Source organism: Sphaeramia orbicularis, chromosome 3 (genome assembly GCF_902148855.1).
Source record: "Sphaeramia orbicularis chromosome 3, fSphaOr1.1, whole genome shotgun sequence".
Lineage (NCBI taxonomy): Eukaryota > Metazoa > Chordata > Actinopteri > Kurtiformes > Apogonidae > Sphaeramia > Sphaeramia orbicularis.
The window spans coordinates 58164135-58188038 of record NC_043959.1 but is presented as its reverse complement, the minus strand read 5'-3'; the positions used below and the strand labels follow the sequence as shown (position 1 = coordinate 58188038).

General features: G+C 37.2%; 3 protein-coding genes across 5 annotated transcripts; 2 read left to right on the top strand and 1 right to left on the bottom strand.

Annotated features, from left to right (window-relative positions):
* Positions 1-1555: 1555 nt before the first annotated feature.
* LOC115413785 (interleukin-18 receptor accessory protein-like) lies at positions 1556-14110 on the top strand. Of its 2 annotated transcripts, none has more exons than XM_030126885.1 (12): positions 1556-1766; positions 1871-2078; positions 5227-5377; positions 5486-5654; positions 8422-8487; positions 10183-10303; positions 10385-10536; positions 10946-11083; positions 11873-11983; positions 12070-12207; positions 12286-12401; positions 13023-14110. In XM_030126885.1, the coding sequence occupies exons 1-12, from the start codon at positions 1679-1681 to the stop codon at positions 13248-13250; spliced, it is 1686 nt and encodes a 561-aa protein (XP_029982745.1). In that variant the 5' UTR covers positions 1556-1678; the 3' UTR covers positions 13251-14110. The 2 variants fall into 2 exon arrangements, with proteins under 2 accessions (XP_029982745.1, XP_029982736.1); XM_030126876.1 differs by having other exon boundaries at positions 12064-12207.
* Positions 13851-16444, bottom strand: pcnp (PEST proteolytic signal containing nuclear protein). Of its 2 annotated transcripts, none has more exons than XM_030126910.1 (5): positions 16336-16444; positions 15488-15714; positions 15234-15308; positions 15092-15147; positions 13851-15001 (listed from the first exon to the last, which is right to left on the bottom strand). In XM_030126910.1, the coding sequence occupies exons 1-5, from the start codon at positions 16382-16384 to the stop codon at positions 14890-14892; spliced, it is 519 nt and encodes a 172-aa protein (XP_029982770.1). In that variant the 5' UTR covers positions 16385-16444; the 3' UTR covers positions 13851-14889. The 2 variants fall into 2 exon arrangements, with proteins under 2 accessions (XP_029982770.1, XP_029982779.1); XM_030126919.1 differs by having other exon boundaries at positions 15237-15308.
* A 42-nt stretch (positions 16445-16486) lies between these two features.
* On the top strand, positions 16487-23776 carry stk16 (serine/threonine kinase 16). The gene is made up of 8 exons (XM_030130034.1): positions 16487-16590; positions 16963-17088; positions 17647-17866; positions 17947-18080; positions 19973-20060; positions 21626-21754; positions 21922-22043; positions 22183-23776. The coding sequence occupies exons 2-8, from the start codon at positions 17003-17005 to the stop codon at positions 22319-22321; spliced, it is 918 nt and encodes a 305-aa protein (XP_029985894.1). The 5' UTR covers positions 16487-16590; positions 16963-17002; the 3' UTR covers positions 22322-23776.
* The last annotated feature ends 128 nt before the right edge of the window (positions 23777-23904 follow it).

Sequence of the window (23904 nt, the reverse complement as noted above, 5' to 3'; positions counted from 1 at the left end):
TTCATCCCATGGGCCAGATTGAACCCTTTGGCGGGCCAGTTATGGCCCATGGGCCATGTGTTTGAACCCCTCCTCTAGATGATTTCTGTTTCTTCTACAATATTAGTTGTTGACTGAGTAAAAAAAAATCTACCAAAAGTTCAGCCAATCAGTCAAATTAATCCAACCAACTTGTTTATCAAACAACTATGCATTTTAAAACTGTTTATATTAGAGTTTTAGAGAAAATGCAATGAACGTTCTGTTTTCCATGCTCACTTTTACTTTTATATACTTCAGACACAGAGAACACCTGTCATCTGGTATCACAATTATGATGATGAGACTCGAAAATGATCAACCACACATGAAAAGAGTATAAACACCTGCAGTTCCATATAAAAATTGTAAAATTTTGCTCAGACTATGACTGTGTGAGTGAGTTGTTTTTTCTGTTCACATACCTTAAAATGTACTGAGATCTGAAAACCAGGCCATGAAAGTGAACCAGGTCTGAACCACTGCGTACTTTAGCCCCTTTTACCACAGTCACAAACAGAAACACCCAAATTTATTCTAAAAACTGTGTCACTTGTTGACTGCTGTCAACTCTGCCTTATTAAGTGGAAAGGCCTGCCACACAAAAAAACAGTTTTGTCTAATATCGTATTTCTTAAACATTTTGTATTTTACTTTATGACTGTAGCAACCATTTGATGGTTTGACTTTTTCATGCACCTTTTGGGTCTTCAGTGAATCAGTGAAAGATATTTATGAGCTTTGGATTATTTGAAAGCCTGAGGATCTCACACTATGGGAAACTGAAAGATGGTTCTGGTCATTTTTGGTATTTCATAAATGCTGTCAGACTGTACAATATAACAGTATATCCAGGTCCGGTTTATATCTCATCTGTACTGTCTGACATATTGCAATTCCACTCCATTGCAAATATGTATGTATTTGGAGTTTTATTACTTAGTTCTATTAATATTATTTTATATTGCTTGTCTTTTGCACCATCTTTATGCATGAACATTTTTCTCTTGCACTTTATTCTGTTGCTGCCTTGACCATTGAATTTCCCCGTTGTGGGATCAATGAAGTCTCTAATCTAACTTAATCTAATCTAATTTTATCTAATCTAATCTAATTCACTAAACAGTTAATCTGCAAAAGAATTGCATGATTAATTAATTAGGAGCTCTATTTTATTGATACAAGCCACCAAAATAACTCCCTTACATCTTACTCTGTACATTTCTTGCACTTCTTTTTCCATTGTATTTTATTTGTTGTCTTTTTATTCTTTGCTGTACGAATACAACTATTAGTAGTAGTAATAGGAATAATAATAATAATAATAATAATAATAATAATAATAATAATGCTATTATTGTTATTATATTAAAATCACAAGTTGTAGTTTTAAAGAGATTTTGCAGTCATTCTACATGACACAACTTCTCCAGCAGGAAGTGGTTAACAACTTCCTACAGCGTGTTCCTGTGAAAAAAAGTGTAAGCAAACAGGAAACCAAATAATACCACCGAAGTCAAGCTGTGAAAATGCCCATTTCATTTGAGAGAGGAGTAAACACTTACGAAGATGAGGAGGAAAAAAAATACCAAGAATTTAACAGACCGACTGACTGCATCATTAACGTGATCAGAGATCACAGATCAGAGAGAGAAACAGGATGAACACTGGATACGTTCTGCTTTTTTTCATCATTCCCATTTCTTTGGTAGGATGTTATGAGAAACATCACCCAAAGATGAGTTCAGGTAACAAACTTTACAGCAGAGCAGAAGAATTAAGTGTATGATTATGACAACTGTAGTGCAGTTTAAATACAGCACATAAATACTGTGACTGTCACTGTCTGTAGGTGTTCAGCAGAATGCTACACACCGTCACTACAGAGCTGTGGAAGGAGAACTCTTCATGATGCCATGTATAACCTCTGTTCACCTGAACGAGGCTGTAGCGTGGTCCAGGACTGATGATTGCGAGGAAGTGACGGTTGGCAAACACAACGATCTTAAACTCCTGAGGGTTGAAACAAAACACTCTGGAAAATACTCATGCATCACAGGGTAAATAATGACACTTCTTATCTTTTTACGTTATTATCTTAAGATGAATAAAACAATGTATAATTTGACCGAACTGGATGGGGTCATCTAACAATATGGTATTTTCATGAAGTGAATTAGTTTCAGTAAAGTTCTTGTAACTCACTGTGGGTTATGAAATCACCAATCTCACAATGCAGATCAGGAAGTCAGAGTGACTTTACACATGGAATGAACAACACGTTGCAAAATAGCCCATGGTTTGTTCTCAAGAACGGACAAGTTCACTCTTTACTGAGGCTGGAATGACCTAGTTTAAAAACTATCTTCTACTGGGTGCAATGGGCTCTAAGCACAGCTCCACTATCCTGAACTTCAGGTGGCTCCTTTATTTCCTGTCTGTCATTATTGGACACACTGATTAGTCCAGGTGTGTCAGGTGTGTGCTATTTCTTGTTGTGACTACTGATTAATTAGGCACATCTGGATTAATCAGTGTGTCCAATCATGAAAGACAGTAAAATAAAGGGGCCACCCGAAGTTCAGGAGGTAGTGGGGCTGTGCATAGAGCCCATTAGGAGGGTGGCTGTATTCCCACTGGCCTTCAGACGTCTGTTAAACAAAATGCACAATTATTAAAGATGCATGGGTGAAACACTCAGTATTTTTCCATTAATTTCCTTTTCCATAATCATTGTAAAAGGGCCAGATCAAGCAGTGACACAAGGAAATATTTCATGTTCAACTAGAAAAGCACTCGGAGAGCACAGACCTCCGCCAAGGCAGATCAGTGCCCCCCCCGATCACCACCAAAATGTAATCATTTGTTCCTTGTGCCAGTATCAACATTTCCTGAAATTTTCATCCAAATCCATCCATAACTTCTTGAGTTATCTTGCACACGGACAGACAAACAGACAAACCAACGCCGGCAGAAACATAACCTCCTTGGCAGAGGTAATAAGCTCTGTGTTGAAAACTAAATACCTTAAATCCATGTTTAATACATGTTTGAGGTCTAAGTACTTTCATGACACGTTACAGTTTAAAGGGGTAAAAATATTTAAATTACTGCTGCGTGACAGTGACTCAAAATGAACGTCTTTTTTTTCACTTTGTGAAGATGTACAAAATACGCTGTTCTCATAAGAAATAGATGCTAAATGAAACAGGGGTTTGGCTGTGATGTTAAACCACAATTGTGATCAATATTGGATAACATTGTTTAAATGATCATTTTTTTATGAACACAAATATGTTGTGACACGGGGAGCGCAGTTTGTCACTGTTCAGTATCAGAGCAAAAGACTGGTGGAACTAAAACACTACAAATATGCTAATAAACTTTTATCTAACACACATATTACAGCTGAAGTGATATATACAGCAAATACCAGAGCATATTTTACAAATAATTGGATTGTGCGTAACCTTTCTATATTCTTGTACTGTTGAATAATTAGTTCCTACAGATTCACAGACTTGAAATATCAGATAAACAAGAAAAAATATTATTAAAGTTAATAATGTATTTACATATTTTAGTCCTTTTTAGGTTTCATTTTATATTGATTATATCTTTATATCTTTTTTTTCTACAAGTGATACTGAAATTTTGAAAACAGTTCCATAAAACAGGGTTCTTAAGCTAAAAAATTTGCCTATTTGAGAAATGGTAGGTGGAACTTTAATTTATGGCACTGATGTTCACTTTGTCTTGATCTGGCCCATAAGTATTCAGCAGCTGTAATTATTCTCTATATTCATACAAGTATATGAAGGTATAAACTTACTGTCAATGAGCATGACCATTTCTTTTTTAACCCATAAAGACCCAGTGCTACTGTTGTGTCAGTTCCCAAATGAATTTTTCTCTCTAACCTTTTCGAGTGATTTAACCCCATTTAGTATAACATTATCCTCTGCATTTTGCATTTTTCAGTAAAAATTGGGAATTTTCCAAGATTTAATTCACTGATCATGTAAATGGTCATAAAACCTCAGATTAAAGTTAAGGGTTATTATATCAAAAACAGAGAAAATTGACAAAAAGTAACTTTTTCAGTAAAATGTATTATTAATTGAACATAAAAACAAGTGTGTCCATTCACTGTCATTGATCCAACTCCATGGGTTTTACTGGTGAATCAGTGTTGTAGAAGATGACGGTGTTTCCATGTTCACTACGGAGCCTCTGAACGTCCAAATGGGTCATATCTGATGACCATGAAAAGATGACAAATTGCTTGCTTTTTTTTTTAACAATATTGTTATTGGTATTTAAGTTTTAAAATGAAAGGTAAACAAAGTAAACAATAATATAAAGAACATGAAACAAAACAACACAAACACTGATACACACATCCATTCACACCAGATATACTTGCACCAAATGAGATAGATAGATAGATAGATAGATAGATAGATAGATAGATAGATAGATAGATAGATAGATAGATAGATAGATAGATAGATAGATAGATAGATAGATAGATAGATAGATAGATAGATAGATAGATAGATAGATAGATAGATAGATAGATAGATAGATAGATAATAAAGATGTATACATATACGGAAAAATAAAGTTAAATGCAGCTCAGTCCTAATAGTAAACAATAAAACATTAATAATTTGGATGTCATGTCCCTATTTTCCAGATACTATAATGTTCATATAAGGTTCCTATAATTGTACAAATTCCTTCATTTTCCCTTTGGTAATATAAGTCAGTCTTTCCAATCCAATTCACTCTGATAGTTCATTTATCCATACTTCCATACTCTCCTGGCATGCAACAGTCCAAAGTCCCACACTTTAGCTTGTTTCTTATTATGTGTAAAATCCTCAGGATATATTCCTAGCGCACAAAGTTTGGCACAAAATGGAATCTTGATGTGAAATACCTCAGATATTCAATTGATGACCTCATTCGACAAATTACATGTTACACCAACTATTTCCATGTATTGTAAGTCTAAATGTTAAATTATAAGTAATATATAAGGCACAGATGCTCCTAACCAATCCTATAAGGTTTGGAAGAACTTATATAGCAGTGAACAGAGTTTAATGTACAAAGAACAGTTTTCATGCCACCAGAAACTTTAACATGTTCCATCTGTAACTGCGTGAACTTCCATTAAATGTCCCGGTCTCTGCTGTCCAGTGGTTTTTTTCATCTACAGGTTGTGAAGAAAACCAGTCTGAGATGTTCTGATCCAAAGGAGAACAGTGTAACGTTTGTGGTGGCTCAAGGTGGAGACATCCCCTGCCCCGGTCGCAACTGCAGCGACAACACAAACATCGACTGGTACAAGGTGACGTGTTTGCATGCATTGAACTGTCCATCTGTGTTTCACAAGTATCTAAGTATTCGGAGTATCACTACCAAAGAAAAAACTGAAAATACTTGTGTCTTCTTGCAGGGTCACAAACCTGTGTCTGAAATGGGGAGACACTCCAAGAAGAAGGACGGGATGTTGTATCTCGGTTCATTCCGTAAAAATGATAATGCTGTTTTTTTCTGTGATAGAAAGATAACTGATGGAGGAATCACATGGGTTTTCAGAAGGTCTGTTCAAGTCACAGTCATACGTAAGTGCATGTGTTGATAACACTGGTCAACAACAAATTTATTGTTTAAGTATTTTGAGCTGATTTAGGATCATTTGGTGTGCTGAATCCAAAAATCACATTCATTTTGCTCAATCAGGTCAGCTTTCTGAACTATGCTACATATTGGCTTTTTAACATTTTTGCTTACATTTATGGGCATTTTCACATCATATGATACAAAATTCTTTCATATTTCTTGCAATAAATGAGTTCTGAAGATTTTACTTTTGCCAATTTATGATTAATGGTTTTTTAATATTACAGGTGAATGAAATGGCTTCGACTAGAAGATCTTGCAAAAATAAGCCTGACATATTCTGCTACATCTGCGGTGAATACACCATTGTACCTAACAGGAATCAAGTCACAAGTTTCATAAAGTGTGCTTACCAATCTTATTTTGGTATTAAACTTGGTGACCAAGATAAAGTTTACAAAAATGTAATCAATTTTGTGAGAAGATCAAATTTTTCCAAATCAAATTGGCAAAAAAACCTGACCTGATTGAGAAAAACAGATGTCATTTTTGGATTTAGCGGTGCAAAATGGTCCTAATTCAGTTGAAAAAACCTAGACAACTTGCAAAAAATATTTTTTTGTAACCCAGTGTAATAATCTGTATTATAAAAGCCAAGTGGCCTGTGTGTGCGTGTGTGTCCGGGGATTCACACAAAATCTGTACAGAGCTGACTGCTGCAGTTTGGCACACTTATGTATTTTAGGAGTAGCAAAAACTGAAAATTGATCGGACCAATACTTTGGAAGATATTAGTAATTTTGGAATACAATAGCCTTACAATCATGTTGCTATGGCCAGGACATTTTGGCGGTGACTGCTGGGCACATGCGGTACAGCATGCATGAATACTCGCTAGCATAAACACTACCACATCTAGAACCCGTGGATCCCCGCAGGTTAACGCACTAGTGATGCTATAACGCTCTTACTGCAAAGTTCTGAAATTCCTAATGTTTGTGGGGAGGGTTTTCCCATTCAGGGTGAATTTAAATGTTACACTTACACTTCTCAATGCAGGATGTTTAACCCATAAAGACCCAGTGCTACTTATGTGTCAGTTCCCAAATGATTTTTTCTCTATATTTAACCTTTTTTGTATGACGTTAACCTCTGCATTTTGCATTTTTCAGTGTAAATCATGTGTTTTCTTACATGTAATTCACTGATCATGTAGATGTTCATTGAAGCTCAGAGTAAATTCAAAGTTTATTATATCAGAAGCAGAAAAAAAAGAAGAAAAATGTACTTTTTCTGTGTAATATATCATTAACAGAACATAGAAAACATGTCTCCATCCTCTGTCATTGATCCAACCCCATGGGTTTTACTGATGAATCAGTGTTGTAGAAGATGACAGTGTTTCCATGGTAACTACAGAGCCTCTGAACGTCCAAATGGGTCATATCTGATGACCATGAAAAGATGACAAACTGTATTTTACACCAATTATTTACATGGATTGATAGGATTAGTGGATCAACAGGTATCAAACGTTCCACATCACTTGATGGCGTTGGTTGACGGTGGATGTTTGGTCTTTATGAGTTATAGACCACCACCAGTTCTTTACTGGTGCTCTCATAAACTTCTTTCTTCCTGTGTTCATGTGGCCATTCGCCTGTTGAACTGGTTCACACTTGACTGCCTAAAAACCACAGGTTTCCTCCCAAGTTAGCAGTTATCTGTTTGTGTGGTTCCTGGAAATCCTTGCGCTCATGTGCAGCGTTGCATGCGTAGGACTGTCAGAGAGATAAGACTTTCAAGTGAGATATTTTGTAAAATGAATGTCTGCTGCACATACAGAACAACCGTATCACTATTATTCAAAACGAAGAAAGGCCACAACAGGAAACTTATCAAAGTTTATCAAAACACAGCTCGTTAGATTTCTTTTACTCAGTGTCTGTGTTTTGTCTCATCTCAACAAAATACAGCTGCACAGTGATGCCGGTGGAAGACCAAGCCCTGACCTAAATATGTCTTTCTTTCTAAATGTTTCCACTGCCGTTGTGTTGCAGGTGTTGTTTGTACTGTGGTTGTTTATGGTGTTTTGTTCATGGTTTTTTTTTTTTTTTTTCAGTTTACTCAGTTCCTGTGAGTGTCAGTTATTATCATTGTATTGTATCATTACGCTTGTCATTATTGTTATTGTTGTTATTGCCACTAGTATTGTTGATATTATCTCGTGTGAGGGTCTCTGCCACCTTTTTTTTTCTTTCTTCTTCTCTCCCCTTCACTGTCTCCTTCTTTCTTCTCCCTTTCCTCTCTTCCCTCCTGTTTTTTCCTGTCAGGTCCGACATCAAAATGGGGTTCAACAAAACCCAAAATAAAAACAGTGGAATATCAAGGGGAGCCTTATATACTTTATGACATTCCCCAAAATAAAATAAAATAAAACAAAACAAAATAAAATAAATGTTCCCATGTAAAGAACAGAGCAGCCATGGTCCTGCTGTGTTGTTTTGTATTTATTCCATCATATGCTGTGTTCACATACAAGCCCTTCTTGTCTTTTACACAAATAAACTAATGCTTCTGTGAGAACTTGTACATCTTAAAGCCATTTTTACTGTTGAGTTTCCTCTTTGTTCAGTGTTTTTTGTCATTTGTGGGTGACACTGAAGCTCAGACTAGAACTCATATGTGTTACTTATGCAGTCCAGATATGTATATATGCAACAGACATATGAAACATCATTTGACTTCATTTCTTTTTTTCCCAAACAGGAATAATTGTCGACCCTCCAAGGATAACATATCCTGAAGACAACAAGACAGAGGAAGTGGAGCTTGGTAAGTGGATCCAAATAAGCAAAACCATATCCTTCATCTGACTCAATAACACAGTTACACACTCACTTTTTTTTTTTTTTAATTCAAGTCCATATCAGACCTTCAGATTCCCACTGGAGAAGTAAAATCAGTTGTCACTTTACTAAATGTTGGAAAAATAGAAGTGCGTAATGTCGGTTTTTCCATTAAACCACAAATGCAATGATTTGGTTATTTATTATTGCGAGATGACACGAGAAGTCAATCCATAAACATGGCAACAAACATAAATATCACGTTGAGTTATAGATAGTACTTTATAGTACTCTATCCCATACTAAATTCAAAAATGATTTGGTTTCCTCGTGTGTCCACATATACACTCCTGATCAAAATTTTAAGACCAGTTGAAAAATTGCATGAATTTACATTTTGCATTGTTGGATCTTAAGAAGGCTCTAAGTAGTGTTTCAAAAGCCAAAAAGAAGAAATGGGAGTGAGACAAAAAAAAAATTTGAGTAAGCATTTTATTGAAAACAACAATTAAACTGAAATAGGCTGTTCATGAGCCAATCAAATGTTTAAGACCACAGCCTTCAAAAGTCTAAATCTGTGCATAAATGTGGATTCAGTGTCATGTTCTATCATGTATTCACACTGTCATGACCTCCTGATGGCAAAGGCAAAAAAACTTTCTCTCTTTGAACGTGATCGGATTGTTGAGCTGCATAAGCAAGGCCTCTTGCAACGCGTCATTGCTGCTGAGATTGGACCCAGTAAGACAGTCATTTTGAATTTCTTAAAAGATCCTAAGGGTTATGGAACAAAAAAGACAAGTAGCAGACCCATTTGACTTTTTGGCTTTTAAAGGCTGTGGTCTAAAACTTTTGATCAGCTGATGTTTCTGTTTAACTGTTTTTAATAAAATGCTTACGCATATTTTTTTTGTCACATTCCCATTTCTTCTTTTTGCATTTTGAAACTACTTAGAACCTTCTTGAGATCCAACAGTGCAAAATGTAAATTCTTGCAGTTTTTCAACCAGTTTTAAAATTTTGATCAGGAGTGGACCGCGCCATGTTTGTTTTAAAACTCTTCTTCATTGTTTGTTGTAACATCCATCAACAACCTTTTTTTTGTTTTGTTTTGTTTTGCTTTCGTTCACGTGACTCTAGTTGCACAAAAAGGTCTTTTCATTGCAGTTTTGTGCAATACACCAATTTTGCTAAGCCCAGAAAACCACCTCTTGCAAGTGCAAAAACTTTTCATCAAAAAATTAGAGTTTTGACGAAATTTTATTTTTACCATTAGACAAATTTTTATGCGCAAGTTATATTCACATCATTTAAAGTGTCAGTGGAAAAGCAACTAGTGTCAACTGCAAGTCTTTCAAAATACTAGATAAAATAGTAGAAATTAAAAAAAAAAAGTTAATGAAAAATATGATAAAATAAAAGTTAGTCACAATATGAATGGGAAGAGCAGATATGAATGAGTAATAACTGAAGAATAAAGTGCACAACAGGATACAGATCTGGATCTTTACCTGGTGTACAACTATTCATTTTAATGGTATATTATCAGCTTTTGCTTTACCTAAGCATACATTTAAAGTCCATTATAAAAGAAAATAATTTGTTTAACAGTATAGTCTCTTCTTTGTATGCTTTAACTTGTTCATGCATCCCCCATCAGACGTTGTGTTCTTTTTTCTAGGTAGGAATCACACTCTAACCTGTGAGGTGTACGTTCCCTGTGAGAGACGGACAGAGGCACATGTGGAATGGTACATTAATTACAACGGCAGCATGGTGAACATGACGCAGCATGAGCCAATGTGAGTTTCTGCAATCTCATTACTATCTTTCAGTTTGTATATGTTCATGGCATTTGCACTCAAATCATTTATCTGATTTAGAATGGAAAGTGTGTATGTTGAGCTGAAGGTCATACGGAAGGTTGTCATAAAAGATGTAACTTTGCTGGACTTGAATCACACATACACCTGCGTCGCCACAAATAAAGTTGGATCAGACCGCGCCACTGTCAAGCTCAAGAAGAAAACCAAAGGTACTATTTCCATTATTGATGTGATGTCTTCAGTTGGTCTTAATATTGTGATAAAAGTGGAACACCAGAGGAGTATGACAAGTATTACAATAAAATCTGCAAACTTGAGTTTTTGGGTTAACATTGGTCATCTAAATGGCAGAGATTTTACATCAGCGAAGGAAATAAATCAGTGACTGAAGGTTTGATTTACATTCCTATAACACAGTAGTTGGTTTTGAACCTCGTCCTCAAAATCAAATACTAAGCTTAAGAATGCACAGATTTAGGCTAGTCAACATTTGCCTCAAGACTAAACCAAAGGAGTGGGTGATAATATGTGACTTTTACCTTCACTGTGTTCCCAGGTGGCCGTAAGAATAAGATACTGCTGTTTTGATAAAACCTAATGACCGTATCTCTTTCTCAGTAAAATGGCAGACACTGGTTGAGTACGCTGTTGGGTCTTTGCTGTTGGTAGCTGGGCTTGGATTTGTTTTGCGTGTGAAATGGCTGGAGCTACAACTGATCTACAGATCACGCTGGCAATATGAAAAGCACGATGGAGGTCAGAACGCACACACAAATGCAAAAACCATACACATATAGATCTAAAGCAATGCACACTGAAAACACATCAGATCCTGTTTTTCATCCAAACTATGCCACTTGCATTTGGTTTTGCATTTATTCAATTAATAATACCTGACTTTTTGTTAACCCATAAAGACCCAAACATCCACAGGTAAACGAAACCATCTACTGATGTAAAATGTTTAATACCTGTTGATCCACTAATCTTAACAATCCATGTAAATAATTGGTGTAAAATGCAGTTTGTCGTCTTTTCATGGTCATCAGATATGACCCATTTGGAAGTTCAGAGGCTCTGTAGTTACCATGGAAACACTGTCATCTTCTTCAACATTGATTCACATTGATTTTACATTCAGTTATTCATATTTTTGCTGTAAAAGTTACTTTTTCTTCAATTTTCTCTTTTCTCCCTCAACTTTAATCTGATCTTTCTATGAAAATCTGCATGATCAGTAAATTTAATATGGGAAAATGCATGATTTCGTATGATTATAATAAATGATAGTAAATCACTTTAGAAAGGTTAAATATAGAGAAATATTCATTTGGGAACTACCACTAAAGTAGCACTGGGTCTTTATGGGTTAAAATAAAGCAGTCTTAAACCAGTGCATTGAGTTTCCTACTGTGGTAATGATAAAAACCGCCATGAACACTTGTGAAACATTATATCTAGGTCAGAATATGTAAATGCACCTGCATAAAAGACATAACCGATGTTTAACCCCATCTGACTTTCCCATGCTTCTGTGGAGATCAGCTGACAAAGAGTTTGATGTGTTTCTGTCTTACGTGAGGAGCCCTCCGTCTGCACAGATGGAAGGAGGTTCAAAACCTTCGTCCTCATCAGGACCTGAACATGTAAAGCAAAGTAAGTCAGCATGGTCACTTTGACAGATCTATCCATGTATGTTTTTGTCAGTGCACTGGTAAAGTCACCACATGTTTTAGCTGCAGTTTGTCCATCTATCATGGAGCCTCTGAAGATGGAGAACGCCACCAGGAGACCACTAGAGGTACTGCTACCCCAAGTGTTGGAGGATCAGTGGGGGTATCGCCTCTGTCTGCTGGACAGAGATGTGCTTCCTGGAGGAGGTCAGTGTATGTGTGTGAGAGAATTATGACTGACTGTTGCTGATGGTTCCTGACTGGTGGTTGCTTTTTGTTTTGCAGCATTTACAAATGAAGTGGCACATGCACTACAGCAGAGCCAGATGCTGATCTGTCTTCTGTCAGCTGACTACCTGTCCGACAGCAATGCTGTGTTTGTGCTGGAATCAGGAGTTCAGGTATAAGATAAGATGAGATAAGCACGTTGACCTTGATGTGGCATTTTTTCTGCTGTCCCGCATTTGTCCAGCGGTCTATGCCAAAGCGTTCTGGCCATAGCAACATGATTGTAAGGCTACTGTATTCCAAAATTACTAATATCTCCCAAAATATTGGTCCTATGAACTTGCCATTTTCACTAGTCTGTTCCTTGACCAAAAGTACATAAGTATGCCAAACTACAGCAGTCAGCTCTTTCCAGATTTTGTGTGAACCCCCAGATACACATACATGCATGCACGTACACAGAGACCACTTGATTTTTATAATATAGATAAGACTTTATTTATCCCACCATGGGGACATTTCACAGTTAACAGCAGCAACATACAATAAGAGTGAAGAGAAATGACAGATAGAAATTAGAAAAATAACAAGTCAAAAATGTAATGTAAAGAGAAAAAAAACAAAAAAAAATTTGTATTTATAGAAATATATATTAAATAGGTATGTTTCAGGTCAAGGAAAGTAGAGGAGGTGAAGAAAAAGCTGTTTTACCCCCTTTGGCGGACTGAGGGGGTAAGAACCAGAGCAGCTGTTGTCAGTAACTACCAATAACTACTACAAATATCCATCTTTAGGCTCTGCTGCACAAGTGGAACCTAAAAGTGCTTCTAATATGGACCAATAGAGACTCAACATCCCTTATCCAGTTGGATCCACCACTGCCTACACTCATCCAAAGGGCCTTGAAGGTGCTGCCCTGTCTGGACTGGACCCTTGGAAGACCTCCAAGCACCACTGGCAACTTCTGGAAGTCTTTGAGGAAGGTCATGCCCTCTCACAAAGTACAGTCAGTAAAAGGGTGATTTTTAATGTGGTAAAGATGAACCGTCATGGTGCTATAGCAATAAGATCTTCCATCCATTAGTAAAAACCATCACGTTCCTCCTTTAATCTACACATAAATGCAATGTGACCACTGAATGTAGCTGATACACAATTGTTTAAATTGTTAAATATAATTTATCTGGCAGCTCGGATTGTTTCTCTTTATGGCTGTTTGTATGACAATTTTTGTTGTGAATATTAGATGCAGTTGGTACAATCACCAATTATTTATTCAGATAGGAATGATAGCATATGAATGAACAGAAGGATGTTTGGTATCGAATTTAAATATATTCATATGTATTATTTATTTGTATTTATAGTACTTTATATTTTGTTTCACAAGTGTATATTTTCTGTTTTGTATTTGCGGTCAACTGACAGATTTCTCCATAGTGGGATTAATAGTATATATTATTTTCAGTTTCATGTGTTGTATGTTATACATCAGTCAGTGAGGATTATTATTGTCATTGTAGAAACAAAAATAAATACATACTGAAAAAAACTCACCTGTCCAGTGTACTCTTCATCAGCTGCCTGAAGCCATTTAACCAGCAACACACAACAAAACACAGTTCATCCAAAACTTTTATTTAACTGGATATTAAATGTTTTGTTGATAAAACTGGTCAGTGAAGTGGTATAATTAATTTGGTTGACTGAGCGTAACAGTTAAGTAACTCAGAGGAATTCAAAGTTTAACATTTGATCAAGACTTTCCATCAAAACAGTTTTAGGGACAAAAGTAACTGACAGAGGTGCCACATTTATCTGTCCTAGATGAACTACAAGGATATGGGCTTTTTATTTGAAGACCAGGTTACCTGATCTCATTAAACTTTAACCACCAAGGAATTACTGAACACATCATGGCATTATAATTATCGTCGTCAAACAACTAAACCTTTCTATACATCCTTTGACTGACAACATAAAAATAACCACGCAGCCACAGTGACATAGAGGGGATAACATTGAGTTATCAAAATAAGAAACACTGACACAAAACATAAACCAAAACTGCCTATAAGGTGGCACAGCTGGTGAAAACAAATTGTACATTAAACAAAAACATTATTCAATTATAACCCATTTGCTTTGCATCACACACTCTTCCATGCTTAAACACATGCCCACATGTGCATGTAAAAATAAAACACCACACTTCTAAAGAAATGTACAGAAATATCAGATAAGCAAAACTGAAAGTTTGCTCAGGGCTACACATAAGCACAGTCTGAGATAAGATGTCAGAAACAATGTGGCCACACAAAGATGCTAGATGTTCTTATTAGCCAGTCAGCAATTGCTGAGTTTTTTAATCTTTTACTGAAATTCACTGGAGCCGAGTTTGGATTGCTAAGAAGAATTCTGGCTAATTTGTTTACCACATCCCTCCGCTAGCTCACTCACCACAGAGGTTCAACACTAGTGTCTCTCAACTTTGCATCAGCTTTTAGTGGTTGGAACACAAAAATGTTTTCAATAATTAGAAATCATACATGGCTTAAAGCACTGAAGCTGTCAAAACCATGGCTAATCTCTGACATTTCTGACATGGTTTACTATATAAAATTATTATTAGTGACAAAAACAGTATAGTATGGTTGTCATTTACAAGTCATCTGCTTGGGCCTTCAGCTTCCTCTCCCAAAGTTTCTGATGATCAGAGAATCCTTGCTTGCCCTTGTTGAAAGAATTGGGACCTGCAGACGTTGGCGTTTCCCTGAAAAGATGGAAAATTTGGAACCTCAAACTTAATTCAGTGATTAACATAGTAAGTAAAATCCTAGCATAAAAAGAAAACATCATTAACCTGCCAATGTTCTTCATTCTCATCTTTGCTTCTGGGGGCATCTCTTCAGGTTCACTCTGCATGGAAAGAGACAGTGTAAGTAGTACATGATGTGTATTGAGGCGCGATAAATTTTAACAGCAATAACTGCGTTTCCACCTACATCATCATCATCATCAAAAACAGATGCCAACCCAGGTCTTTTAGGAGGAAGTGACGGTGTAGGCTCTTTGGGTTTCTAGAAAAGGTTAAGGGTACAAATTGTATGAATAACAATCAAAAGCAAATACAACCATTTCCAGTAGCATGTTGTTAAGCTCTCTGTAATAGAAGTCAGCCTTCCTACAACAAGTTCTTAATTATTAGTGGTTGAAACAAGAACAGCATGAATAATTTCATGCCTGATCACACACTTACTGTTGCTCCAAGTTTGATAGATATGGGGTTATTCTTCTTCCCCAACTGACTGCTCATGTTAAAGCCGATTTTGGAGATTTTGCAGGGTGCCGGTGGGTCTGCTGAGGTCTCCTCTTCATCATCAGTTGAGAGATGCTGGGATGTGCGTTTGACTGCGGTCGCTGCTCCCCCCACAGTGCTACAAGAGACAGGCTTAGTTTTCACTCTGCCTCCCTCCTCCTGCGGCCCTGCTTGAGGCAAGACAACTCACCAAGGTGAACAACTGCTTTGTGGGAACTGGAAAATAATAAAAGCTACTACCTTTACCTGTGTGACTACACTTTGAGCCATTAGTAAGCTACAGGTAAATTATGTCACATTTTAAGTTTAACATTAACGGAGTTCAAGGCCACGCAAGGACCGTATGTGCAAGAATCACACAAAATACCAGGAAAAATGTACATTTGTGATGCAAAGACACGTTGTTTTAACAGTGATATCAGCTGCAGTGTCACTCATTCATTATCTAACTTAGCTATGTGCAAACTAGCTAAGCTAACACCGTGTTCACAAGCTACGAAAAGCTCTACCTCGTCACTTACGTATCTGGCTAACCTTAGGCATACCTGAAGCCAACTAGTTACAATATGCTCATTTTTAACACGTCTAGACAGAAAATGACGATTCGTTACTGTATTAGCGTTAGCTTAGCTAGCCAGCGCCATTTAGCCTAGTCACATTTAAACAACTTTTTCAGTGTTTATCATCAATAATAGCTCGTTTTAACGGAATGGTAGCAAATATAGCTAACACAAAATACTGTTCATTGATCAACCATATTGTACATGTCAGAACAACTTAAATATCACCTCCGTCGTCGGAGGAACCCCTTCTGTTATGCTCACGATCCGCCATCATTTCTCATTTCAAACATACCAGCTCGCGCCGCTAGCCCTCTTCGAGCGCTGTCTGCTGAACACGTGCTGTTTTTCACCGAAGAAGAAGAAGAAGAAGCGGCAGAACTGCTCAAGAAGAAGAAGAAGAAGAAGAAGACGGGCTAGAACGTCACTTGAGAAACATAAAGCTAACCTGTCAAAATTAAGCCACATCCATGGAAGAAAGAGGTAACATCATTCACTGAAACTTGACTTTGTTTTATTCGTCTATTAGGTAGTTAACAAAAGTTGCACAGTTAAATAAAATAGACATGATGCGGTCACCTCAGACGCCAGCTGTTTTGCTTGATGTTGATGTGGTGGTTTAGCTAGCGCACCAATGAACCTTAAATTGTCTCGTTTCACTAAGTTAAATGTTTTAACATATGTTTTCACCGGGAGAGAAGTTTACTCATAATAACATTTTTAACTAGCGCTAACAGTAATTGGGCAACTTCTTTGTACTTCTCTGAATCTTTAATAACTGTTGGCAGTCCAGTTGCTTTCAAATAACTGTTATTTATCCCTTTTTTTTTAATCCTTTTTTTTTTTTTTTACCAGGAGTTTAAGAGCTTTTTTGGCAAACAATGTACCAGTTAAGATGGGGCAGACCCTGTGCATATGCTCCAGAACCTCCATCACTATTGACAACAAAAAATACTTCTATGTTCAGAAACTAGATGAAGGGTAAGAAAACATATTATTAACACTGTGTCTTTTGCACTTAAACTGAGTTCAGGACAACTCTGAAGATATTCTACATTTTTCCATTCTCAACAAATCCCATAAAGAGACAAGAACCCTCTGTAAGTCCAAATAGTACCAACTATCTGTGTGGACATAGTCTTTTATAGTGTGTTACTCATCAGACTTTCATAGTTGAGAAAAACATTATTCGTTGGTGGACTGTAGTGTTGAGCTGACTGAATTACATAGTCTTTTATTATTTAATATCAGACATTTTTTCTCTTCCCCCCTACACACTGTTCTGCTGTTGTTCTTGGCTACTGCAGCAAATGAACTATCAACTAATTTTTAATCAGAAGTTCTAGACATAGTGTTCAGCTGGCAGCAGGAAGTCTTTAAACTCTTTTTTTTTTTTATCCAGCTGTTGGCATTCTAAGTAGGAACATACAGGCCTTAGTTACAAACAAATCAGGATATCAGGTTGTATTCATTGACAATTTTTTTTTTCCTGATTTGAATGCTGTTCCATGATACTGTATCCATGATTTCTATTCTCAGTGGATTCAGTTATGTTGATTTGGTCGAGGGTGCAAAGGATGGTCGCTTTTATGCCCTGAAGAGGATCCTGTGCCATGACCGGGAGGGCCGTCAGGATGCACAGACAGAGGTGGAGATGCATCAGCTGTTTAATCATCCCAACGTCTTGAGCCTGGTGGCACATGCCTTTGTTGAGCGTGGGGGAAAAGTTGAAGCATGGTTACTTCTGCCTTATATCATGGTAAGAGGCACAGTCATGATGGGAATAACCTTGATGGAGTAGTTTGGGTCAGGTTGTGATGGTGTGTTTTTTGAAAACAGAAAGGAAGCCTGTGGTCAGTTCTGGAGAAGCTGCGAGACAAAGGGAGCTCAATGCCTGAAAAACAGGTTTTACAGATTTTTCGTGGAATCTGCTCAGGACTCAAGGCTGTTCATGATAAAGGCTACGCACACAGGTAATCTCTCTCCACATACACAAATCCATATTATCCAGTATTTATTATCGCTACTGTTATCGTGTTCTTTTGTTGGAAGTTCCAAGAATAAGTCAGGATTCGTCTGTCTCATTTTTAGAAATTTGATTTGATTTGATCTGATCACAAACAAGCATTACTTAGTACTCAGGACCCACACCATGAAGGAAATGGGTACAGATGTTCCAACGCACATCACTTTTAGAATCCTTTTGAACTGATCCCCAAACTATGCACTGATCCTGTGGGCTAGGTGGGTTGGGTCACCAAAAATGGGCTGGTGCGATCTGACTGTTAAGTCAAGCAGATGTGATACCTCAATTCTATATAAAACCCTATCCTGACAGTGTGTTTACATCTTATCTCCTGTGATTGACAATCCTATGTGGGAATGTGTATTTAAAAGTTTATCTAAGGGAAAACCTAAGTCCTGTGTTCATAAGCTTTGTATGCTAACCAAGATGTTACAACCAACCCATACTATCCTAAAAACTTACTAAGTGAAACAAAGGAATCCTGTCTTAAAACATTAACTACCGACTAATAATAAGATTAAGCTTAAGACTTCAACTATCTAAATTAAAATGATATTTCACCACTGTCTTAACTAGTCATCATTTTCTTTGCATTTCAAGACAAATATATTTGTGGGTTTCTGCATATAAAAAGTTCATGTTTTTCTCTGAAGTTTCTGGCAGCAAACATGATACCTGTGGTGTTTTGACTGTGCGTATCATAAAGGAAATAAATACCAAATGACTGGCAGAATGATGGTAGTAGATGACAAATAGGAAGAAATCATTAAAACTGACTTGTGGACAGCAGTCTGCACATCTGGTATAAACACATCTAGTACATACATCTGCACAGGCTAGTATAAAGGTTGTCTGATAAATCATTTTCAAAGTAGAAATAGTTTTGTTTTAATTCTTTTTTTTTTTTGCATCCATCCCCTTAAAAGGAATAGAAAGTCATAAAATTAAAGAAATAATTCCCAAAAATCCACAGAATTACTCTTGACTCCTCAACTGGACTTAGAGAATTAGTTTGTTGGTTCTAAGCCCATTTAGTTCCCATGAATCATTTCAGCACAGGCAGTCTGTGGTTCTAAAATTTGTGTATGTATGTGATTTGTGCAATAATGACATTTTAAAGCATTTGTTTTAATTCATTGGAAGTGTGTAACAAATTCCTCTCAGTGTGTGCTGGTCATGGACCCTGACCTCTAGTATTTTTTTCTTCTTTTGCCGAGTTTGCCATGTTTCTAAAGTACATTGACCCTTAGCAATGTGTTTGTATCTACAGCCAATAACTCCATCACACAGCACACACAGGTGTAACTATAAAAACAGTGCTGTATTTCCCGGTTCGCTGCTCTTAGTGGGATTGCAGATTTTTCTGAGATGCAACATCGTGGTTAAAGCACACAGATGCCTCTCTCCTTTTGCTCATCACAGACACTCAGAGCAGGATGGAGGAGGCCTATGCTTTGGCTGCATTCCTTCTTGAACATTCCCAGAGTTTTACAATGATATGGGTGAGATTATGTGTTGCCCTATAGCAAAGTCCCTGTGAAAACAATCAGAAAATAACATTTTATTTTTCAGTTTCACTGCTTAGTTTCTATCAGTACTCACTTTCCAAATAAAATGGTGTCAATAAAATGCAAAAATAAAATGGTGCTGGTTTATGTTTGGCGAATTGATCACATTCTACTTGTAAATTGTAAAGCAGAGTGAATACTACTTGCCAGATAGTTTTTAAAATGCTAAAAATGTGAAATAATTGCCAAAATTAGGAGTTTAATTTTTTTTTTAATGTAATTTACGATATAATAGAAATGAACAGTAACTGCATGTTGTTTGATTTTCCAGAGACATAAAACCTACAAATGTGCTTCTGGATGAGGATGACAGACCAGTTCTGATGGACCTGGGATCTATGAACCGAGCCAGGATTGAGGTAAATACTGAAATTAAAGATAGGTCCACATGCATGTTTTAATGATATTCATGTTTTTATCAAGGAGTTGTTTTTGGTCTACAATATTTAAAGGTGCCGTATGTAGGATTGTGGCCAAAACTGGTACTGCAATCACATTCAAAATACTGTAGAGCGTGGTATCCTCTCCTCCTCCCCCCAGACTACGGGTTGCCAGATCCAGCATGAGTGTCTACTATTAGCATTTCCACTAATCCTTGCCACCACACCATAAATTCCATACGAAAAAAAATCATCACCAGACTTATTATACATAAGTATTTATAAAATAGTCCAGGACAAACGTCCTGCCCACTCAAATGAAAGTTTGCGAAGGTTCAAGAGATAGGGAAAAGGTAAATGAGCCTTAAGTTTCACTTTTACTTCTGTGAAGTACAAGCGGCACAGATCGCTACCGTACTACTGTACTACAAGGAGCTACCATGGCAAGTGATAAGTCCTACACCGGTACCCGGTCTCTTCACCTGTCCCGGATCGGCAGTCTCTTCACCAGGGCCAGGAGAAGAGACCGTAGCCCAGCCCCTGGAGAACACACCGCCGGTCTGGGACCAGGTGAAGAGAGCACGGCCCCGGCTCTCAGTGGTTCTTACTGGGTGGTCAGACTAAGGCAGAGCCGGCGTTGGTCTTCAAATTCTTGTCTGCTTTCAGTCGTCTCCATGTTTCAAAATCATCTCCTATACATATCCTTGTTTTGTTTCTCACTTTGTCACAACGTATTTGGGAATATTAAGAGCCCTGTTAGGTTTCTTAATGTCAAACATTTATGATCAGAAATGTTCCAGCTGCAGCTCAGTGGGAACCGCCAACCTGGATGCTGAAAGGCTATTGACTTTGTGATTGGAAGACAGGTGATGGGTGGAGCATCAGACCAAAACACATAATGACAACATAAACATAATTTCGGGGCTGACACTGAGCTTTTCAAATGCAAATATTCTGGCTGGACTACTGCTGTCAGTGAGATCAGTATTGGAAATGAACATGATTCCTTAATGTCTGGTGACAGTCAAGACCATTTTATAATTACTTGGAACATAATTCTTACATACTGCTCATTTAATAATCTTCAATCACAAAAATATTTCAATATAATATTTCCTGTCAGCGTTTTAAGTCCCTGTGTCAAAAATGTTACCAGACTTAAAGCGTACTTCATTTAAAATGTTAAGAGTCCTCATTTTCACCACTAGATGTCAGTCACACTTTTAATTCTAGTAACAGACATTTTTCTGAACTTCATACTTCACATTTTGTTGAAGAACTATACCAGATTTCATATTTAATTGCTCTAAACACATGGCAGTGACTCAGTTTGGTTTCCCTCTCCCAGAGCTGATTGTGTTTTTGTAATAATAGTAAACATTCTAATATACTTTTGCCTCATACACAATTGGCATGACTACAGACATGACTGTCCAGAAAGGGGAAATTTTTTCCAGGTGTGTGTGCATTGTTGGAGTGTTCATCTGGGGTTTTGAGTGAATCTTAAGTTTATGAAGAATTCATTCACACTAACTGTTTTGCAGGTTAGGGGAAGCAGAGAAGCCATTACCATCCAGGACTGGGCAGCTCAGCGGTGCACTATTTCCTACAGAGCTCCTGAACTTTTCAATGTCGAGAGCCACTGTGTTATCGATGAGCGCACTGACATCTGGGTAAAGCCTTGTATTCTTTATTCCTTTTGGCTTGTGTGTGGTTTTACTTCAGATTTTCTCTAAAACCATGAGGTAAAATGACTGTGGGTCAGTCACTGACTAAATCTTGTTTTCTTTTTTGCCCCCCCCCCCCCCCCCCCCCCCCCCCCCCCCCATAACCCCTGTAGTCACTTGGTTGTGTGCTTTACTGCATGATGATGCTGGAGGGGCCATTTGACTTGATCTTTCAGAAGGGAGACAGTGTTGCTCTAGCGGTCCAGAATCCTGTGGCCATCCCACAGTCCTGCAGGTCGGTCCTCTGAGTTAACCTAGTCTCAGATGTTTTGTGTGTTTGTGTATTTTGTGACAAAGTTGTTCATTTCTACAACATATGAAGTTCAAATGAAACACTTGTAATGCTAAATGAATGTTTCTTTGTTTGCTTTCAGATATTCAGAGGGCCTTCAGATGCTGTTGAGCTCCATAATGGTAACGAATCCACAGGAGAGACCAAACATCAACTGGGTCCTGGACCAGGTACAAGACCTGCAGAGCCGAAGCCCCAACACCCAAACCAACATGGTGTGACCTTGCACAGTATACTATATTTGCACATGTATATCTCCTCCGTTGAGCTTGAAAATATTTCTATTTTTTAGTGATTTCCAAAACCTTAGGTACATGCTTTGACCAAACTTTGGGGGGTTGGCAACAGTTTCAGCTTTTAGTTTGACGGATTTATTCCATGCTGTGTACCATAATGCATACCTGTAGTCCATAGAAGTTCACAGAATGATCAAAAGATCAAGACGGAGGGTCTTGAATGCAACTCAGCAGTATCATTCTCCTAGATATAGTTGCTTTTAATGATGAAGGGGCTTAGATGTAAGACAAAGGGATGAAAAATAGAGGCTTTGCCAAACTTTACATTGGGTGAAAGATTCTGTCTAAATTCAATACATATCAGATTACATTCCCTACCCAGAAGGAATATGGACCCATTTATTCTTATTTTTAAGCCTTAATTCTTGTGTTTTGGGTGTAGTTTTTACTTTAGATTTAGAAGTTCAATCTCATCTTTTGTCCGCACTTACATTTACATAGTATGTACCTTTATCTGAACTTAGGAAACGCTGCGTACTTCACATCTGCAATGCTGCATTTGAACACACAGTGGTGCTACACCATTACCAGTCCTTACATGTCGACATCTCTCTGTTGTGGATAATGTGTGAACAAGCTCATTGTAGAGCACAGAGTGTATCTACTCACACAAGAAGAGAGTAAAATCAAGGACAAGAACAAGTCTGAGAGTAAATTAAGTTTTGATCATTTTACGGAATAAGTTGTGAGTTTGTATTAACAAAAAGTCACAGTCAAGTCATTGTCATATCTCCCATTGCAGTTTAACTTTTTAACTTGATATTTCACTGTATTGTGTTTTTAATCTAAGTATTTTTCCATTACGCCTAAGCTTGTATTAAATGCTGGGTTTACCAGTGTGTATATCGATGTGCTCACACTTCTTTTCTCTCAGGGTTCACCTACATCTCCGAGGGTTTGACAGTCTTTCTTAATAAACGTAACTGGTACCTTTTTAAAACTGTTGCTAGATTAAATAATACTTTGGGCATTTAAGTTAAGTGTAATGCTTTTGTTGATTTGGTAAGTTGATGTTGGACCATAGTGGATCTGAAAATGTTCTTGGTTAACTTGTACAGTTAATTGTTGGAATGGTAACTGATTCAATGTTGAAATATGTTCTGTTTTTAATGTGGCATTTGGATATGTCACATGACCATGGTTTTGTGCGATTGTTATTGGTGAACCACTACTGGTATTACCCCACAGATTAACGAAGGCATATTTTAAGTATACTGGTAGTTTGAAGATAACTGTAAGAGCGTCTTATTTAATCACGGGAAATTCTTCTTAATCTATTGTTCACTGTACATTAAAATGACACATTAGTTGTGTAGCTCTCTGTACAGTTTTCAAATGATTGTCTGTGAAATAAACTGCATCCTGGATATAAACACTAAATTATTTTAATAAGTGTTGTGTCAGAAGTAAATGGTTTGCATACACAGTGGGTATGGTTCCCTCCAGTTTTTTGTTTTTTTTTTTTAAGTTGAGTGAAAACAGAATTGGAAATATCACAAGAGAGTTTT